The sequence below is a fragment of the Pieris napi genome, chromosome 4 (genome assembly GCF_905475465.1).
Source record: "Pieris napi chromosome 4, ilPieNapi1.2, whole genome shotgun sequence".
NCBI lineage: Eukaryota > Metazoa > Arthropoda > Insecta > Lepidoptera > Pieridae > Pieris > Pieris napi.
In genome coordinates, this window is record NC_062237.1 from 4221968 (window position 1) to 4241499 (window position 19532).

Genomic DNA, 19532 nt, shown 5'->3' on the forward strand with positions numbered 1-19532 from the left:
CAAACGCTTGCGAATGAAACAGTTGTATTTAAGGAAAAGAGACAAAAATAACACCTTGATTTTCGGTATAACAATAAATCGATGCCGTGATCATTCAGCTAACAAGAAGCCGTTGTCCATATACTTACCTTCAGATTTTGAGTCTAAGTCATCAGCTAAGTATGACTCCTGTACGTCAAAGCCGTACGTTTTTTAATCTTACCTGAGTACGCCATACCGCATATACACTTTAGTCTTTTATTTTTCTTTGAAACGTACCTTAAGCTTAGCTTAACTTAGCCTTGTTTTACTTAGTTTTTATTATTGCGGGCAAGATCTAGCTAGTCTGTGCGTATGAGGACGCAGACTGCTGCGTCCTAAAAAAATAATATAGCACTGGCTCAATTATCTTTTTAAGACATAAAGACATAACATAACATTTATAACATACGAAAAACACACACATAAACATACAAAATAAAAATACTCATTCATTTTATGTTGATATTACGTTACGTCATTATAGTTCGACAGATCACGATATCTAATATATAAATAAGAGTTATATTATCCTGCCAGACTCTTAAAATATATCCTTTTCTCTAATGTAATAAACGATTTAGGAGTGGAGGCAGCATATGCACAAGCGTGACGTCAGCGAGTGAAGGCGGCTTGTCACGCGAATTAGACGCGGCCGTACCACGCTCGTCGTTACTGGACACGTCCGTACACCGCGCCCGTACCGAGATCGCCAGACATAGGCACCACGCGCCGCACAGCCACGCATCGCAATCGCCGCATTCGCTTAGCAATGCCAGTTCGGTATGTTTTAAAGATAAATAATAATATACATATATATTTGTGCGCCATCTTACTGGCATATGTGAATCGATTCGAAAATGTACCAATATATTTTGTACTCTTTTTTATTTGGTTCCACCAAATAAAATTATATCGATATTTTTAGAGAATCTATTACTAAATTTTTTTGAGAATGTAACGCGCGCATATTCAAAACGTTTTAATTAAGGAATTGAATTCCTTCTTAGATTAAATCAATGTTCGTAAATTTTTGACAAAACTTTGTTCTACAGAAATGTTATAAATAGGTGTTGGTAAGCAATCCCTTTTTCACGTAACTTTATTACAATTGTAGTTGTAACTAAACATTGTTTTTTTTTTATTAATATAAAAGTTTATTTTAAGTATATAAGTTTTTTGTCCAATTTTCAGTATGACGGCTTAGACGACTCATACAATGACTCGGCAGATGAGTCTTTGAGCGAGTCCACTTCTGGAGCACCGCACGCATCACACGTATCTGTAAGTTCATGTATTCATTTGTATAACATATATTCAAAATGTTGTATTTGATTGCTTGGTTTAAATTTGGAATGCGAGTATTATTTAAAAGTTTCAATCACACCAAAGAGATCGATCACGACTATTCTATGAAAACGTTACTGGCTGTCAAAAAAATAACTACGCGTGAAACATATTTTATCTATTGTTTCTGTTTGCTCGACTTTGGATTGTGATTTTTACTTTATTAAATTTCATTTATTTATTTTCTCATAGAGGTAACAAAATGTTTGTTCCGCGCTGGATTTGAAAATTCTAGATCCAAAAAACACTCAAATTACAAATGTGGTTTGCTTCGTTTAGAAACAACCTACTATTCAATCTCTAAATGCTATTGTGTCATACTTTACAAAAGTATCAGTACTTTTAGTAAGGTTTACTTGCACTTTTTTGTTATAACGCACATTGTATAAAAATATGATACCATTACGTTTCTGTCGTTCCACAACTGAGCGTTTGAGTACTTTTTACCGCAGATCATATGTTCGCTGAAGAGCCTATCAAAGTATTTACGAAAAAATTTGACATAAGGTCCTTTAATAAAAAAACGTACCAACTTTTAAAAGCCAGAAATACTCTCGCGAGTCCGGCAGTGTAAATGTTCATCGGCGTCACTTTAATTCGGGTATTTTTAATGGTACAAATAATTTATTATATATATTTATTATTTCATCAGCGCGATAACCGTCAAAGCTGTGGTAGTTCCGTGGGCAGTGCTACAGATGATGGACTTTATTCACGAGATCTCAGACACCATCAACTAACGGGTAAGTCATATTAATTTAATCAAATGTATTAAATAGTGTTGTCTCCTATTGATTTGTTCAACATTTAATAAATCTTCCCTCAAACAAAGAAATACAACTTGTTTATATTTAGTAACTGTATTTAAGAAACATTGTATTGTCTGTGTAATCAAGAATTTGTAGTTGCTAATATGATTATTATTAACATTTTTGCTAGCTCAACCATTCTTAACAACACATACTCACTTTCTAGGCTTGCTTTTGTTATGTAATGTTTTTGTGTGTGAAATCACCAGCACAAAATATTTCACATTCTATAAATATCATTTGTTCATTCAAAAATTGCGATTTTCAAATATATATCCCATACCGATTTTTTAATTCTGGGAGATGGTTAATGTTGGTAGAGAAAAATTACTTCAGCTGATCTTCAAATCTGCAATCTTAGCGGTAAATGTGACCCTTCATATGTCAAAAACATATTGAATTTGACATTCGAGGTTGAGACTCGTACATAAAAACCCTAAACTCGTAAAAAAAAATATTACTTTCAAAGAGAATATTTAGATTTTTCATTTAAGTCTTTTGAATTTCATATTTTTTACTGTCTACTACATGCTTTAGAATATAGGTGAGTTAGTTACTAGTAAAGGTTAGACTTCTGGGTGTGTCTAATGTCATTATAACAATGGGTGGTACTGATATTGATTAGGACCCGCCGCGTCTCTCGCCGAGCAGTTGAAGCAAGTGCTGGCTGAAAGAGAACGACGACTAGCAGGTTCCTCGCCCCAACCGTCCCACCCCGTGGGGCATGGGACTCACCCAGGGGGCCATGGGGCACATCTGGGGCATCAGACCCACTCTTTACCCCATCCAGATCCCGTGCAACTGACTAACGAGCTCGTCGATGAAATACGACAGGCCGTTAGTGAAGCGAACGCTAGAGGTATATGAGACATAATCGTTATAATATAGCGATAAGTAAAAAAAAGAAATTAGAATATAATTTTTGGTCCTCCGAGCCGAAACTGGCACGATTTTGGCTATTTTGAGTTTTCTTTAGCATAATTTGTTTTGTTCTATTACTCCTAAATCTATTTTTCACTATACTTGGTGTTGAATATTCTCTTGATTTTTATTTCGTATATTATGTGTATTCATTATCCCATATTAACATTTATTTAAATTTAAAAACTACTCATTCGTTAATTTTGCTCTAACATTCAGCTTTTTGGTGACGGTTATTGTTTTTATATGTATTTTCTTGCTTGTGGTGTTTATTTTAACATTTACCAACTTATATTTATACGAATTTATTAAAAACATAACTCCAAACGGTACAGTGAAGAAAGCTCCGACTTGTGTAGTGGACGGCGAAGTGTGGGAGCCGATCTCGACGGCGGTGAGCGAGGCCAGTCTTTCGCCGCAGCCTCATCCCACGCCCGTTAACCTCTGGTCCAAACAACAGGTAAGAATGTCATTTAATATTGTAATCTAAAAATAAAACTTTTAGGTCTGGGCCTCAGATGTCTGAATCGGTTTCTTGATCATTTATTACGTACGTATTTACGGATGGGCCGTAAATACGTACGTATAACACAGTGAAATTTCATAAGATCGGTACACACCTAAAAATAGAAAGTACATAATATAATATATAATAACAACTAAATATAGTTTAAAAAAACTAAAAAACACGCTTTTAAAGCACATCAAACTAAAAAGTGAAAAATAATTCCTAATTTAGGCTGAAAATGGTAATGACCAAAAAATACTGGTATTATTGTGAAATAGCGTGGCGCGCTCTGTGCCATATTTTTCGTCTATCGAGCAACCCACATTTTCAGCCTAAATTAGGAATTATTTTTCACTTTTTAGTTTGATGTGCTTTAAAAGCGTGTTTTTTAGTTTTTTTAAAACTATATTTATTTTCCACTTTTTAGTCCTAGCAGCAATACGTGTTATCTCAATTTAATCGTATTGCTTTGTGGACTTAAAAAAATTTCATTGTTTTTTCGAGATAAACGTATGAAATTACTATATTGTCGCTGATTCTTTATAAGTGTACAAAGTTTGAATTAAATCTGTCCGTTTAATGTGGGTCAAAATCGAGTCCGAAGGAGTCGGTTACATATATACATACAGGTGAAGGTAATATAAAGCGTGTAAAAAATCGAAAAAATAAAAGATTCTTTAATTGTAGTTGTTGGTACAAAAGTTTAACACAACTTGCACATTACTAATTTTAAGTTAAAGAAGATTTTTTCTTCTAATATTTTTATAATCACATAATTAAAAAAAAAAGGGTGCGTGTACTAGGTGTACACACGTAAGAAGTGAAACTTATATAAAACCTTTGTTGTACGCAGAGCCATAATTGGTTTGTTTTAAGTTTAGAGGTCCGAAACTATTTCTTTAAACACAGTAAATTTTGATACACTGCCTAGCATACAATTTACAAATTAATTGCTGCAAATTGCGATTAGCAAATTTCAAGTCGAAAATGTAATCCCTTGTCAAACTTCAAAGTCAAAAACATACTATATGTCATATTTTAACGCCGATAAAGAAGTTTGACTTCGAAAATGTAATCCGTTGTCAAACTTCAAAGTCAAAAACATACTATATGTCATATTTTAACGCCGATAAAGAAGTTTGACTTCGAAAATGTAATCCGTTGTCAAACTTCAAAGTCAAAAACATACTATATGTCATATTTTAACGCCGATAAAGAAGTTTGACTTCAAAAAGCAACATGGCGCGTAACGGAAAAATGTGACGCGTAACGCAAAAATGTTACACTAAATTTTTTTCCAACCCCGATAAAGAAGTTTCACTTCAAAACTTATACGTTCCCTAAATTAATAATAATTAATATGTATATGAACCCTATATAGTAAACATATGATTTCTAGGTCTGGCAATGGATTTCTAGTCTTAGCGAAGGCTTAGATCGTCACGCTGGCGCCTTCGCCACACGTGGCGTTGACGGAGCCCTGCTTTTGACCCTGGCCTCTGCAGACCTCAAGCTTCTGGGTCTAGGTGGAGACGACCGCCGTCGAATGAAGCGACGCCTCAAAGAACTTCGCAACGCTCACGAGAAATACCTAAAAGCCATCAAGAAAGCAGAAAAGAAGGCAAAGAAGAAGTAGAGTATGAGATACAGCTGTTTTGGACGTTTGTGTATTTTATTTCTTAAATTTGTGTGCTAAAACGAGTTTTACTCTCTCGACGTAACTTTAGGGCGCTACCGTTACATTTTACAAATCGCGTACTAATTTGTGAGTTAACTTAACGCGAATACCTAGTCTCGGTATGTTTTTGGTTTAAATATAATCTTTTTGAGTTAGTTTCTGCTTAGGTAAATGTAAAATTCAGTGTTATGTCGTGTGAAATGTTAGCGTAAGATTAGTCAAATATGTCAGCGCTAATTAACAATTATGTCGAAGATGTTCGATATTTCGTTTGATACTTTATGTTTTGCCATTGTAATAGTTGTATGGTGAACTATGTGACTGACGTTAACAATGATTATTGGCTATTAGCGGTGCCATCTGAATAGTTTGTAGTGGATTAGAGGCGTGACGCTCGCTTTGAACGATAAAACGAAAGCTGAACGAATCTGTAAGAAATAATATATAACACCCAATCAATGGAAATAGATAACCAAAGGTACATATATAGTATAAATACACCTTAATATATTTTCAATACTGAACTTCTTCGTTGTTCCTACATTTTGTATTTGTGTCAGTTTTTCTGAGTTTTTGGTGTGCGGTGATTGTGTATGAATACTGGCTCAATCTAGTCATAAGATCAACTTGTAAGATTAACGCGATATTCAATACACTATAATACTTCATGAATTTTCTCTAGAACGTATAACATTAGTATATGTAATATGTATTCATCGATCGATTATGACTATACTTACTCATTAGCGATTACAATCGAATTGATTTCTCTATGGCATTTGTAAATTGTATTTATTGCACAAAATGTACTTAGTGGCCAGGTGACTGACTTTATTATCGCTATGTAAACGGGTTAATCTTAATGTTTGGTGATCTCATGAAGTAAAGATTTGTCACCGACCTGTTAGGCAAATTGGGTATGTCTTTACTGTGCTGATTTAGATATTTGCAGATAGATTTTATCCTAATTAAACGAGTGTGAAATATTAATCTCAATAGTTTCTGTAGTCGATCGCCTTTTGAAAAACATTCAATTTTTATTTCATTTAAAAATTACAGGAAATACAAATTTAGTGTAGTAAAGGTTTTACCCATATCTTCATGATTTGTAACATTCCAACAAATTATTTCTTTACATAAGTATTACGTAATACTCTTTGTGGCTAGATTATTTTCTATTCTTTCTCTTACACTTTCTTTTAAGCTATGTATTTTGAACTTTATATTTTTTTAGCATTTTCGTGGTCTAGCTTCAAAGAGACATTCTGCACGATTTTATTATTTTGACAAGCTTTATTCTAGACGATTAGTTTTTGTAATATTATTGTCTGCGTTTATACTGTGAGTGTTTGGTTTCTTATGAAATAGAATGTAAATATAGTCTCAATATCGACTGAATGAAGACTTGTTGAGTGCTCGATGTCCCCAATTAAATATTGGTTACTAATTGTTTATATAATTAGTTTAAACCGTTAACAATTGCCAAAACGAATGTGTAATTTTTTATTAATGTTATTTGTTTTTTTTTAATATAATTTCCTTAAATTATTTAAATATTTATTTTGGGACCAAATTAAGTTATTATGTACTTGCAATTTATTTATGTATTTGGGTGTGTTCAAGATAAAGATTATTATTTAAAAGTAAATAAAGAAACCAAAGTCGAAATCATATTTGTCTTTTTATTTCAATTATCACTTGTTTTGTAAAACAATTACTGTTTAATTTTTGACCAATTAAATTTAATATGGCAACGTCGTATTAAAACGTTACGTAATTATCATGCATTTTTGAAGTTATATTTACTTCTTTAGATTGCTTTTTCACAAATACCTATTGTTACTTAGTTAAAAGGTTATGAAACATACCTAGTTATTAAATTGAATTAATAATATAATAACATTATTATTAATATTAATTAATAATTGAATAATATACTAAACATTATTAAATTACTAACGTTAAATATTTGTTATTAAATATTTAAAAAAAATAAAGAAAGCCAAAGAAGTATAACTTCTTACGCGCACCATTTTTTTTTAAATTCAAGCGAGACGTTATTGATTGTGGTCAAATAAAACCATTCGTATAGGCGTTTAAAATCATATTTAATAGTTTTGTTATAGTGCAATCTTGCAAAGCGATTAACGAGTTGGCGACCATGAATGGTGAAGGGGGTTTGGGTAGGCTTTTGTCCATACCTGGACCAAATCCAAGAGAAAGAACAAGTAAAAAGTATCCATAACCAACGAGCATGCATGGTGAACGTCATGGAAGTCGATGGAGTGAGAGAGGAATGGTCAGGACCATGATTAGATCCGTGATCTCTGCCTATACCTTCGGGAAAAAGGCATGATGATATAAATAAATTAATAATAGTATCAGAAGTCTATAATTTTTGATGAAGCTAGTGAACCCTACATGATTTTATTATCAAGCATAATATTTAAATTAGTGATCATCATTGGGCACTAGACTACAGATGTGGGGACCTATCTCTATATACATCAATGTAACCATAATTATAGGTAGAATAATATCTATAGCATCAAGGGAAAGAAAAGAGATTCACATATTATTCTTTATTTTTGTTTTTTGGTTTCTTACTCCTACGTCTCTTTTTCTTTTTGGCTGGTGATTCTGTATCTTTTTTAACTTCTTCATTATCACCATATGAAATGGTGACAAATGCACCCACTTTCCTTTTACGTGGGGTTTTATTTTCTTCTTCTGAATCTTCATGACTTTCTGGATCAGTTTCTTCAGGATTACTTTCAACTTTTTCATCTTTATCAATTTCTTCTTCTGTGTCTTCCTTCTTGATTAAATAACTCTGTCTATTTAATGTGACACAAGTCACTCGGCACGAGGCATTTGTAGAACATAATTCCTTTAATTTATTCTCATTTACCGACCAAACTTTTAGCTCCCCTGAACTTGAAGCTGTATAAAGTATATTATTCTCAAAGAACACACATTTTACTCTCTGTTTATGTGCAGGGTATGTTTGAGCCTGGGTTTCAGAAACACTTAAAGTTAAAATGTTACCATTTTCTAGTCCAACATACACTTGTTCATCACTGGTCCACTGTACAGCACTAGGCTTAGACGTACATGTAATTCGCTTTTCTAATCCCGCCTGACTAATTTTCCATATATCAACGGTTTGTTGGGATATTAATGAAAATCGATCACCACCAGGTGAGAATTTGATTTCTGTAGGCATAACTATACCCTTGCTGGCTAAATTTATAGTAAAAGCAGGCCTCCCTTTTATTAAATTCCAAGTTCTTAAAGTCTTGTCACCACCAAGGCTCAATGCTAATTTGTTAGATGGATGTACTGCAATTGCTGTTACTGGTTGTCCTAAAACAAAAATTATAAAATTTTTAACTCTTACTTCAAAATTAGTCAAATCTTTATATCAAAATTTAATTACCTCCATGGGCTTTTTTCCAAACTTTTTCTATTTGCCAATTACCAGTCCTAGTTACAATAATAGAGCCATCATCACTTCCAGTAAGTAAATGGGTTCCATTATGTGTGAATGCAACTGTATTAACAGTACCATCATGGTTCATTAATACTGTGTGCTCTTTCCTTGTCTTTAAGTCGATAACTACAACCTTATCGTCCGTTCCTCCTGAAGCTAAAAATTTTCCCGCTATAGATATACATCTAACAGATGCTGTATGTGAGTGTGTTGCAAATGTTTGCTTTATTTTTGTAACCTAAAAAAATTTGCAAACAAATAAAGAATTAATTGGTGACCTACCTAAAATATTTATTGGAACTAAGTAACTTGATCTTATCGAAGGAACTTACTTCATCTTCTGTACGCAAGGAATATCCTAATAAAAATCCCTCATAAGTGCCAACAACTAACTCATACATTATGTATTCACTGTCTTTGCCCGTAAAATATTAAATTGTATTTACTACAATGCCATGCTCAATATTATTAAAATTTCGAAACATAACCTCTAAAGAAATAAGAATAACGTCGATAGTCGTGACACTTGAATTCACAATCTGTGGGTATATTTATTATTTAGGGATGCTCATTGCTCGATGTTGAAAGCAAAAGCATAGATGTTTTTACATCGATGTTGCTATACGAAAAATATCGTTAACTCACAGCCTCCCGCACGACCAATGCAACTTACGAAACAAATTATGTCTTCTATGATTTATCTTGATCATGATCTTCTTCTACGTATTCATCCGTTGCACCCAGGTCGTTCCCTTCGTTTGTTCTTCGTAGTCTCGCTCGCTCTTTCTCCCTCACACTTCCTCACTAGTCTTTATCATTAAAAGGTTATCAAAATTATTACTTTTCATTCATATGTAATAATTTGTTCTGTTTCGAAGTCAGCCAAATAGCATAGGGTATGTTCCGATATACACTGCGACCACTGTACAGAGTACCGTCAATTTAGTATACTGTGAAACCGTTTCTCTATAGCCAGCTATACTGGTTACAATTTAAAACGGAACGCAGTCCAGTATACTAGTCAGCTTCGTTTTTCGACACAGTTTTGGTAAAGATGTGAGAGAGAAGTACCTAAATTTGGGGTGGGGGGGGGGGGGGGGGGGGGGGGGGGGGGGTGTAGTAATCACCCCCCACAAATTTTGGGCTTAGGAAACCAAAAAAAAAAAAAATTTCAAGCCTCCGCAACCTCGGCTTTTTGGTCGCCTCTGGCGACCAGCCTCAGCCGCTACAGCTTTCATAATGCCTGTGCTTTGTTACAGCGGGTGGGGGCTGCTCTTCCTCCGCGCCTCCGATTATTTATATACACTCTAGGGGTAAGACAGACAAGACCACGTGGATAGTGGGGTGCTCTGATTCGGTTTTGGGTACTATTTGAATAATTTAATAATTTTCGGAACCATACATTAATTAAAACATGAAGTTAATGTAATGTATGTACATTTGACAAGTAATGCTTAAATTAGGTTCAACTATAAAATTAACAAATGAGGAAATAATCGATTCGATTAGGTTCAACTTTAAAAATAACAAATGAGAAAATAATCGATCCAATTAATTTACCGAAAATGTCACATCACTTATAACCAATAGAAAACGACAATGACACATCACTCATAACCAATAGAAATCGAGAATGTCACATCTCTTATAACCAATAGAAAAGTAGTTAGATAATGGCGGATTGTTTATAATTTCAATACAATTGACAAAAATTAAAAAAATTTTTTTTAAATACTTTGACGCTTCTCCTAAAGCTAAAATCACTTGGAGGTGTTCCAATCAAGGGTCCCCGAGACTCCTGCATAATCAGTATCATCAAATTCCAACGCATGGATATCAACCCCAACCCAAAATCTATATTAATATTAACTGTCAATTGAATTAATACTACAAAGAAAGTAAGTTAGAATTTTAAATGTTTGTTATTAAACTGTAAGTTATATCAGCCGTTAGGCATTCAAGTGGTTTTGATTGATCACGTGATCAAAGCACTGCGAGTACCTTACCTCGAAAACACCAGTGCTCGCAGTAGAAGTATAGCGGGGATTTGTGACGTCATATATTTCCTAGGACGCTGCGGCTGTATACTGCAGTCCATAGCGGAACAAATTTTTGAACAGTGGGAGCACTATACAGTACTCGCAGTGTATATCGGAACATACCCATAGTAAAGCAAGCGAAATAGGGAGAATGTCAACTGTCAATCCCTTATAGACCATTGTCAAATCTTAAATGTGACAAAAAAAAGTAAACCCAGCTTGTAAGAAATATTAATTTTTTTCCAATAAAATACTAATAAGAAAATTATATTTAGGGATTACAAGAGGTCATACTTTTGCAGTACTTGGCAAATTATTTCCATTCTGGTTGGGTTATGATTTACTAATTGTGACTACATTCGTGAAATCTATTGATCTTTTGTAACTTTTTCTGGTGTTTTTAAACAGGATTCCCAAAAGAGGACATACTTAGATATCTACAAGATGGATCTGGCGGAGACGATGAAGAATGTGTTAGCAAAGAGTAGTGGAAATGCCACTAGTACGGCAAGTGGATCCAGCGCGGCAGCCCCACACGGCGCGGAGGGATATGTCACAGAAAAGCTTTACATGCTATTGCAATTATATTTACAAAATAAGGGCTGGAGTCCCAGTATAGAGCTACTACAATGTTTCAGCGATCTCAAAGAGTCTTCCATGCTTCCAAGTGCAACTTATTTACAGTAAGTAACTTTCTTTAATAGCACAGAAAAGATCCCTATCTAAATTGTTTGGTCAAGTAGAGCAAAAAAAACTTATCAGTTTGATGTTTACAACTTTTGTTTACTTTTGTTTTTATAAACTGTTTCAGAATGATGGCATCAAGGGTTGGTTTAGATGCTCAAGGGCGTCTGATTTATCGTGAAAATGGTAAAATAATCTTACCTTATGAACATTTTGCAAACGCTGTTATGTTGAAACACATGAATGGTCCCCATGGCCTACATTTGGGATTAGAGGCAACTGTCAGAGCTGTAAGTTCTTTGTATTGATTCTGTATCATTCTGTATTACAAAGGAACAATTTTGTTTATTCTTTTATATTGGTTTAAGGTGGTTGAATCTTATACAATTGGTAGAGAACAATTTGGTATGGAGAAAGAGTTCATTGTAGAAGTTGTTCAAAATTGTCCAAACCCAGCTTGTCGCTATTACAAGAATCAGTTAGAAATGACACAGAAATCTATACAACAACACTTATCCCAACAACCAACATACATACCAGGTATATGTTTATTATAATGTTCTATGGCAAAAATTAATGTTTTAAACTAGTAACAGCTCAATCTATGTAAAATTAAAAAAAAAATGATCAAAAGAAAATAAAATGATTTGCTTTTATGAACTATAATGTTCAAGGATATTTTTAATTTAGATGCAGGCAGTTCCAATTTATCAGACAGTCAAGCAGTGGAGCGCCTACTACGCGGTGCAGCACTGCCACAAGACTATCAGCTGCCACTTGCACCACATCTTGCCGCTCTCAGTGAGTTGTTAAGTAAAAATCAATTTTTATTATTATTTTTCATTACTTGTTTATTAATTTAATAATAATTAATACACATATGCAGTATAAAATACATCTGAATGATAATTAGAAATAAATTTTATTTGAATTACAAGTGTAATTGTTCACGTTTTCTGTAAATATATTCAGTAAGGTCCCTATTATGTAATATACATAAAAGTTAAAAACCATTATTAATTATTTTAATTTATACTTTACTAAAGCATTGTCTTGAGTTGACGTAGTAGAAGTAGACTTTATAAACATTTCTTATACTATGTTGTTTAAATGCCCAAGATTTGTGATATAAAGATCTTGTGAATATTATATAAACAGTAAGGAGTTGAAATGTTTCACCTTTTATTTTGTTTGTTTGATTTTAAATTGAAACTGTAGTACTGCAGCTTAATACAATATTTCCAGCAAATTTAACCGGTGACAAAACGGATCGTCGTGCGGCTGATAAACTCTCACAGCATCAGCAAATGCTACTGCATCAAAATCGTTCCATGAGTCACCAGTCAATTGATAAATACTCCCAGCGGTCATCTTCCCAATCTTCTTTGGACACCAAGTCTAAACACCACTTCACTGATGATCACAAATTGACTGATTTTCTAAGGTAAGCAAAATTTTGTTAACCAAGTACTTGCCTGGTAAACAATAAATAATTTATAAATGATATCTAAAATAGTCTCTTATGCGTTATCCACTAAAATTTTGGTTTAGACTTCGTTATTTGTAAGATTTTTTTGTGTTATCTTTGGTTTGTTATGTAAACAAACACGTTTTTTATATGTGCTTTTAAAATGTTAATAAGTTATCATGACCATCATAGCTAGATTGATATATACAAGAAAACATATTCTAAAATACACAAGAAATTCCATTCCCAAATGTGAGAATTCAAAGTACTAATAAATACTGGAATATTTATTTTTCTATAACTATTATTTTTGTAATATATACGCAATCTTACCCTAGTGAACCGTGCAATTTTCGACGCTGACATCATGCGTTTGAACCTCGATTATGTACCCAAAGGATTTAGGGCTAATAAGAAAATACATATCTATTAATTATTCTACAAATATGATTAAAAAAGCTATTACGAAATGGAGTGGTAATACATTTTATCTCAACAGTATAAAACATCGTGAGACGGCATGTATGAGATTAAAAAATAAATAAATAAATAAAAAACAGTCGCTAAAATTGTTTTTCCCCTTTCGAGGTACTTCCAGATACTTCTAAATAATTGAACACTTTTTTAAGACAAAATAAAAATGTATTACAGAGCGAACCTGGAAAGCCTGGAGTCTCTATCGGGAGGGTCAAGCGGGTCAGGCGGTCAGGAACGCGTAGTGCGTGCGTTCGCAGAGTTGGCTCGTAACTTGCAACGTATGCGGCCTTGTGTCCGGCCAGCTATGTGCAAACCTTATGGGAAACAGAGCGAGCAACTGCAGAAGAGTCAGTATAATATTTGGCAAATTTTTACCTAACAATTATGTATTTTATCTGGTTTCACTATTGTGAGTACATAAAATAAATGTATTAAGAAACAAAGCTTCATGAATATTTAATGATTTTCAGCAAAAACACACCAAACATAAGAATATTCTTATCTTAAATCTAATAAATAATCGTGCTGATAAACTCGGAATTAAAATGGTGAAATAGGGGAATTCCCTTATAATGATTTGGTTCTTTTTACAAAGTACTTGTAGCTGAATAGGTTTCTTATATTTTTTCGTTGCACTTATTTATGTGAATTACTTTTTGTTTTATTATATGTTTTATTCTACTTTAAACTAGTCAGAACCCACAACTTATTTATATTAAAAAGCTGGCTAACCTATAATAACGTTGTTTCTACTAGTAATATATTTTTCTATCACATATTTTAAATGTCATTATTGGCTGAAATGAAGACGGCTCGTAACATTTACGACCGGGTATTTTATGCCCAGGCATTTGTCTATGCCTATGCTACAGAGCGTGTTCTGTTTCTGATTTTGGTATAATAATATCATAGTATAATTTGATATTAATTAATTTCAGTCCTCTTGGATACAATTCAGTTGGTCCAGTCGCTCCGTAGCTATCTGCCTCCGCCGCACATACAAGTCACGTCGTGGAAGAACGATGACAAATTGCGGTAAGACTCGTCAAAATGAAATTAGAAAAAGCATTATTGAATCTGTATTAATTATGAGTTATGAAGTAAAATAACTTATAATTATTAGTTTGAGAAGAATCGTAAATTTAAAACATTGATGATACTTCAATCACGTGACACAAAACGGTGACATATTAAGTCGAATCAACAATGAAAAATAAAGAGAAATTTTCTGTAAATAATGACTTTGCCTATCGAAGCCTAAATACTTTAGTCTATTAGAAATTTAGGAGTTCGATTTCGTCGGAGACTGTTTTCATCGAAAAATAATACGTGTATTTGTGTTATTTAAGAATGATAATTATCACGTAAAAAACTAGACATTTGTTTACGTATTGGCATGGTAGCTCATAGGGACTGGTGTGACGCCATCTTGCATTGGCGGGTTTCGAAATTAATAATGTTAATTTGAATTTTTAAAGCCTAACAAAGTTAAAAATAACAATTTGTGTTGGTTCTATAGTCAATATAAATATTCTAAAATGGTTAAAATCTGGTCAAATAGGTTATTGTTTTTTTAATAATTCAATCTTTTTGTGATGAATAGTTTATTTGTGGCATAGGTTTTATGCAAAAATAATAAATGTCTAACATAATTTAGCATTTATATACTAATTGAATGTTATTAATATATTGCCGAAGAGAGAACGTCTGGCTATACTCTCGTAGCGTAACTCCAGCGACTTAGGTAATTGGCAATTACAAAACTAAGAAATTCTGAGTACATAATATGTTATTTAACATTATCCTTTTTTCGTGATGTACTAAAGTTATAACATTTTGTTTTTTTTTTCTAAATTTCAGTTCAAATAATATGGATGACTTGGAGAGCCGTAAGATAGTTAGCGGTAACTAGCACTGTGCCTCGGACTGAGATCATGACAAATCGAAGGTATTATTTTGTATGAAAAAATATTCTGTTTATATAAGTTTGAGTACTTATTTAAAAAGTTATATTCAACTATTCCGCTAATTTTGATACTTCGGTACATTTTTATTATCTATGCTGTTGTTTTAATAATTATGTTATTATAATTGAAATATTTATTTTTATATCCAAGATTTTATGTATAAAAGTACACATTGAACCAGTAACAAAATTTAGTGTTGGATTGACAAATCTTGATACTAGTTTCACGGTTTTGGAATATTCCAAGATATTTGTATAGGTTTGCGTTATTTATTAATATCCGTCAATGAATTTATTTTGCGATTTTATAATATACCTTGGTCTCTAGTAAAATAAGTATATAATATGTTCATATTTGTCATATAAAGTGTGTATGAAAAACCCTATGAACAGTTTTTATTCGCAACAGTATTAACTTTTCTTTTTGTTTAAAGTCGGAATTATTGATTTAATTTTTGACAGATTAAATCAACTTACCAATCTTTAATAAGGGAGCGTTCAAGTATTACGTCACGCAATTTTTGGAGATTCTTGACCCCCCCCCCCAATAGTAAAAATACTTTATAGCTAAAAGATACCATTATGTGGTGTAAGGTACTGGAAGGTCGAAAATAATATTAACAAAAACGCGTAATTCAATCCCCGCCTCGCATCGTAACGTTTTACAAAAGGAAAAAAAATCGTTACGTAATACTTGAACGCTCCCTAATACAAAATAAGAAATATTTATTTACAGAAATACAAACATTATCCTTACAGACTATGCCAATACGATAATGTCGAGAAATAATAAAATATGTATAATAAAGTATATAATATTTAATACATAATATACACGGTATTGCTACTGTATATTCACTTGCGAACATATAAATATGTGGATAATGGATAAAAAAAATACAGTTTAAATCTAGTATCAGTTAGAGGGTTAGGAAAAATGGCTTTGGAAGCTGAAGAACATTTAAGTAATTAATACAAAATGCGGAATTCATACATTTCACAGGGTTTTTGATACACATAATACACATATATACTTTGTGTCATATCTATAATTTACGCGAGTATCACATACTTTTTCCCGGATGCAAACGCCTTTAAATAATTAATTATATTATGTATTTTTAAGTTTATGTATAGTTGTTGTATTGCGTTAGGATTGTCTCATTGAAGTAAGTCTTAAGTGCATTATTTACACTGTGATAGAAGTGTAATAGACATAGTTACGTAGTCTCTAATTATATAAGATTATTTATCATATATAGTAATTTGTACGACAATGGAAATCATTGGTTTGAAAAAAAAAGGAAAAAATTCAAAAATGTTGAAACTTTTCGTCCAGGTGTATTTAATTAAAGATGACGTCATTTATTCACAATTTTAAAATAACTGTATGCAAAGTAGGTGTTGTGACGTCATGTCTGAGGAATGTAGTTAATTCAATAGAAGAAAGAAATTTCGAGCAAGAAAAAAAATCTCACTATTAAATCTACTTTTAACATAAAAATGTCAAGCAAGTATGTATATCAATTATGGGTTTTCATGTCCCTATACAATTTGTATTGGAAAGTGTTAACCGAATTTGGAAGGAGGTGTTTTAGAAGATCATACATTTCTCCAGCACACATTTTCATAGAGAACACCAGCTCTACCATGAGTTTCGAGTGTAATGAATGCTATCTGTAAAATATTCATATGAAAAATACAGCGCTCCTAGTTACGCACATAAGATACTTCATATAAATTATTAGCGCTCAATTCGAAACATCGTATTTTAAAGTGAAAACACGAAAAATATTTTGTGACACAATACGATTGTTTTCCATTCCTAGTATGAAATTTACAGCAAGAGTAAAATCTGTTGAAAATTTAATTTATTTTGATTAAAAGGTTAATTTGTAACATAAATTTGCCAGTTTACACCATGCTAAGTTACGTGCAATGACATGATTGCAATAAATGTTGCGCCGGTAAATTAAAAAAGCGGATCTCGGCGTTTTTTATGCTAGGCACGCTAATGTTGCAACAATTGCGCCTATTAAAACCCTCAACCAACAATTTAAAAAAAACATTGGGAGTTTGCTGTATTTGTAGTTTAGTTATACAATTTGCAAAACACCTCCTTCATAAATGCAGCGCCATCTCTTGTCTCGTGTTAGATTAGTATTGAAGACTGCAAGTAACTTGTGTAGGCTAACGCTTGTATAGGATAGTTCTATTATGTCTTTCGTGTATTTTTATATTAAGTTTAACGGGATTTAATCCGTACTCAGAGTCGTTTTGTTTAACAGTACACTGATGTTCGGGTCTCTTTAAGTAAAATATTTTTAGCTTCTGAATGTGACATTTTTAATCTTTTATAACTAAACCATTTAGTTAGTTAATAAACAACTCTGAGCGCGTTGAGACTCGTATTAGAATATTCCTGGACATTATATTTTATTATGTTTGTTAAAACGGTTTTCCTGAAAATTGGCAGAAAGTAGTTATAATTTAGAAATTCTAAAAATAATTTTGATTTCCTAATATTTTAGATTAGTATTTATATTGAACGCTTTTCTTCCAAAACATCACGTAACTGCAAAATTTCGTGAAAATTAAAGTGCAATAATTGGGGCATAGCCTGTTTTGTATTAGGTAAGTCGTAAAGATAGGCCAAACTATATTTATATATACACAAAATCCACACATTGACAAATTACATGCGATTGAAGAATTGCGTAATGATTGACGTAATTTATGAAAATTATTTTTTATAGCCCAAGTAGATTGTTACTTACTACTTCAGAAGTGTTAACGAGAAATGTATGATACCATAACCTTATTTTCGTAGATTTCATATAAATCATACAATTTACTTAGGGGTTATGAAATTTGAGCTAATAGTAAAACATTTAAGAAAATACATATAGTTTGGCGCTATCTTTATAGAGGTTGTAATGTAAGGATTGATTTGATTTGACATCACACTAACTTTGGTAGAATTTTGGTCGAGACATAGGGTTAACTATGAATCCTGTACAATCCATCAAACCCGTATTGGATGTACTGGAGTAATAGTTAGCGTTATGTCTCGACTCTTTTACCCTTAGTTATATAGAAGTTAGTATAATCGCATCTTAATAGGAGGCTATCGTCAATAGACCTAAGTTTCACTAATTACTCGAAATAAGTATTAAATCCTACGCGAATCTCTCGTATTAATGTATTTCTAGTCAAAATTAATTTCAGCGGTGGCAGTTGGAACATATCGTTTTTATACAAAATAGATTTTGTAATCTCGCACAATTTCTTTATAGCTATAATTTTCAGTTGTTTTTGTATATTCTTATATTTGAGCTTTTAGTATATTTCGTTATTTGCTTAAAATGTATTCACTATATACAAATGTAGTTGTAGTGATTAATCTCGATGTAAGCATTTTCTTTTGGTATTTTTACAATCTGGGCATCTTAAAACTGTGATAAAATTAGAATGTTTTTGGCTTTATTTTTAGTCTGATTTTCAAAATTAATATATAGGGTCTGATACACACTTGTACCGAACACTTTGAAATATTATTTAACTTTCTTGTTTTGCACCAATTACGAAAACATTTAGTATTTTTTAGTCATAGTTCTGCAAACCCAGTGACTGGTAATTTAGTTACTTACCTTTAGGTACTTTACCTTTTTGCATTCTAAACATTTTGTAAGTTGAATACAGTTCTTTGTACAAGTGTGTGTGTGGACGGCGTCATGTATAGATGTAACTAATTGTATTGTAATCGGCCTTGCCATGTAATTTACGTATAAATTTTAAAGTAACGGAGACAGTGCTTAAAATAAATCAATTGATTTGAAAAATCTCTTTTATTTAAAAGTACCATTATACATACATAATATTATGATGAACCACCTTCGTGCTCTACTTGGTAACCAATCATTCTTAACCCGGATTCATGTTTCCATGTGTTTGTATTTTTTTGTTTTTACACCGCTTCATGTGACCATTATCAGTTTTTCCTACAAAATATCAACGAAACAGATGCATTGCAGTTGATGTTCTAAGGCTACGGAATTTCACACAAAATACTAGCTATAGGAAACAATATTGTACAAAACGAGGGGTATTCTGTGCATTTAATG

At 32.4% G+C, this 19532-nt stretch overlaps 3 protein-coding genes across 5 annotated transcripts in view; 2 read left to right on the top strand and 1 right to left on the bottom strand.

Moving 5' to 3' along the window:
• The window catches only part of LOC125048594 (neurabin-1-like), a 19757-nt gene extending 12803 nt beyond the window's left edge, over positions 1-6954 (top strand). The window contains exons 16-21 of the mRNA XM_047647342.1: positions 603-801; positions 1213-1302; positions 2018-2108; positions 2800-3033; positions 3431-3555; positions 5003-6954. Coding sequence (XP_047503298.1) covers positions 603-801; positions 1213-1302; positions 2018-2108; positions 2800-3033; positions 3431-3555; positions 5003-5239 — 976 coding nt within the window. The 3' untranslated portion in view covers positions 5240-6954. The remainder of the gene's footprint in view (positions 1-602; positions 802-1212; positions 1303-2017; positions 2109-2799; positions 3034-3430; positions 3556-5002) is intronic.
• Positions 6955-7848: 894 nt separating this feature from the next.
• On the bottom strand, positions 7849-9305 carry LOC125049027 (p21-activated protein kinase-interacting protein 1-like). The gene is made up of 3 exons (XM_047648025.1): positions 9107-9305; positions 8721-9012; positions 7849-8647 (listed from the first exon to the last, which is right to left on the bottom strand). Exons 1-3 carry the CDS (start codon positions 9173-9175, stop codon positions 7857-7859), a joined length of 1152 nt encoding a protein of 383 aa, XP_047503981.1. The 5' UTR covers positions 9176-9305; the 3' UTR covers positions 7849-7856.
• A 1641-nt stretch (positions 9306-10946) lies between these two features.
• On the top strand, positions 10947-15951 carry LOC125049155. 3 transcript variants are annotated; one of them, XM_047648286.1, is made up of 9 exons: positions 10947-11034; positions 11222-11496; positions 11625-11787; positions 11866-12037; positions 12188-12310; positions 12743-12941; positions 13617-13789; positions 14381-14477; positions 15303-15951. In XM_047648286.1, the coding sequence occupies exons 2-9, from the start codon at positions 11258-11260 to the stop codon at positions 15352-15354; spliced, it is 1218 nt and encodes a 405-aa protein (XP_047504242.1). In that variant the 5' UTR covers positions 10947-11034; positions 11222-11257; the 3' UTR covers positions 15355-15951. The 3 variants fall into 3 exon arrangements, with proteins under 3 accessions (XP_047504242.1, XP_047504241.1, XP_047504243.1); XM_047648285.1 differs by having other exon boundaries at positions 10988-11140; XM_047648287.1 differs by having other exon boundaries at positions 10988-11140; positions 12188-12298.
• Positions 15952-19532: the final 3581 nt, after the last annotated feature.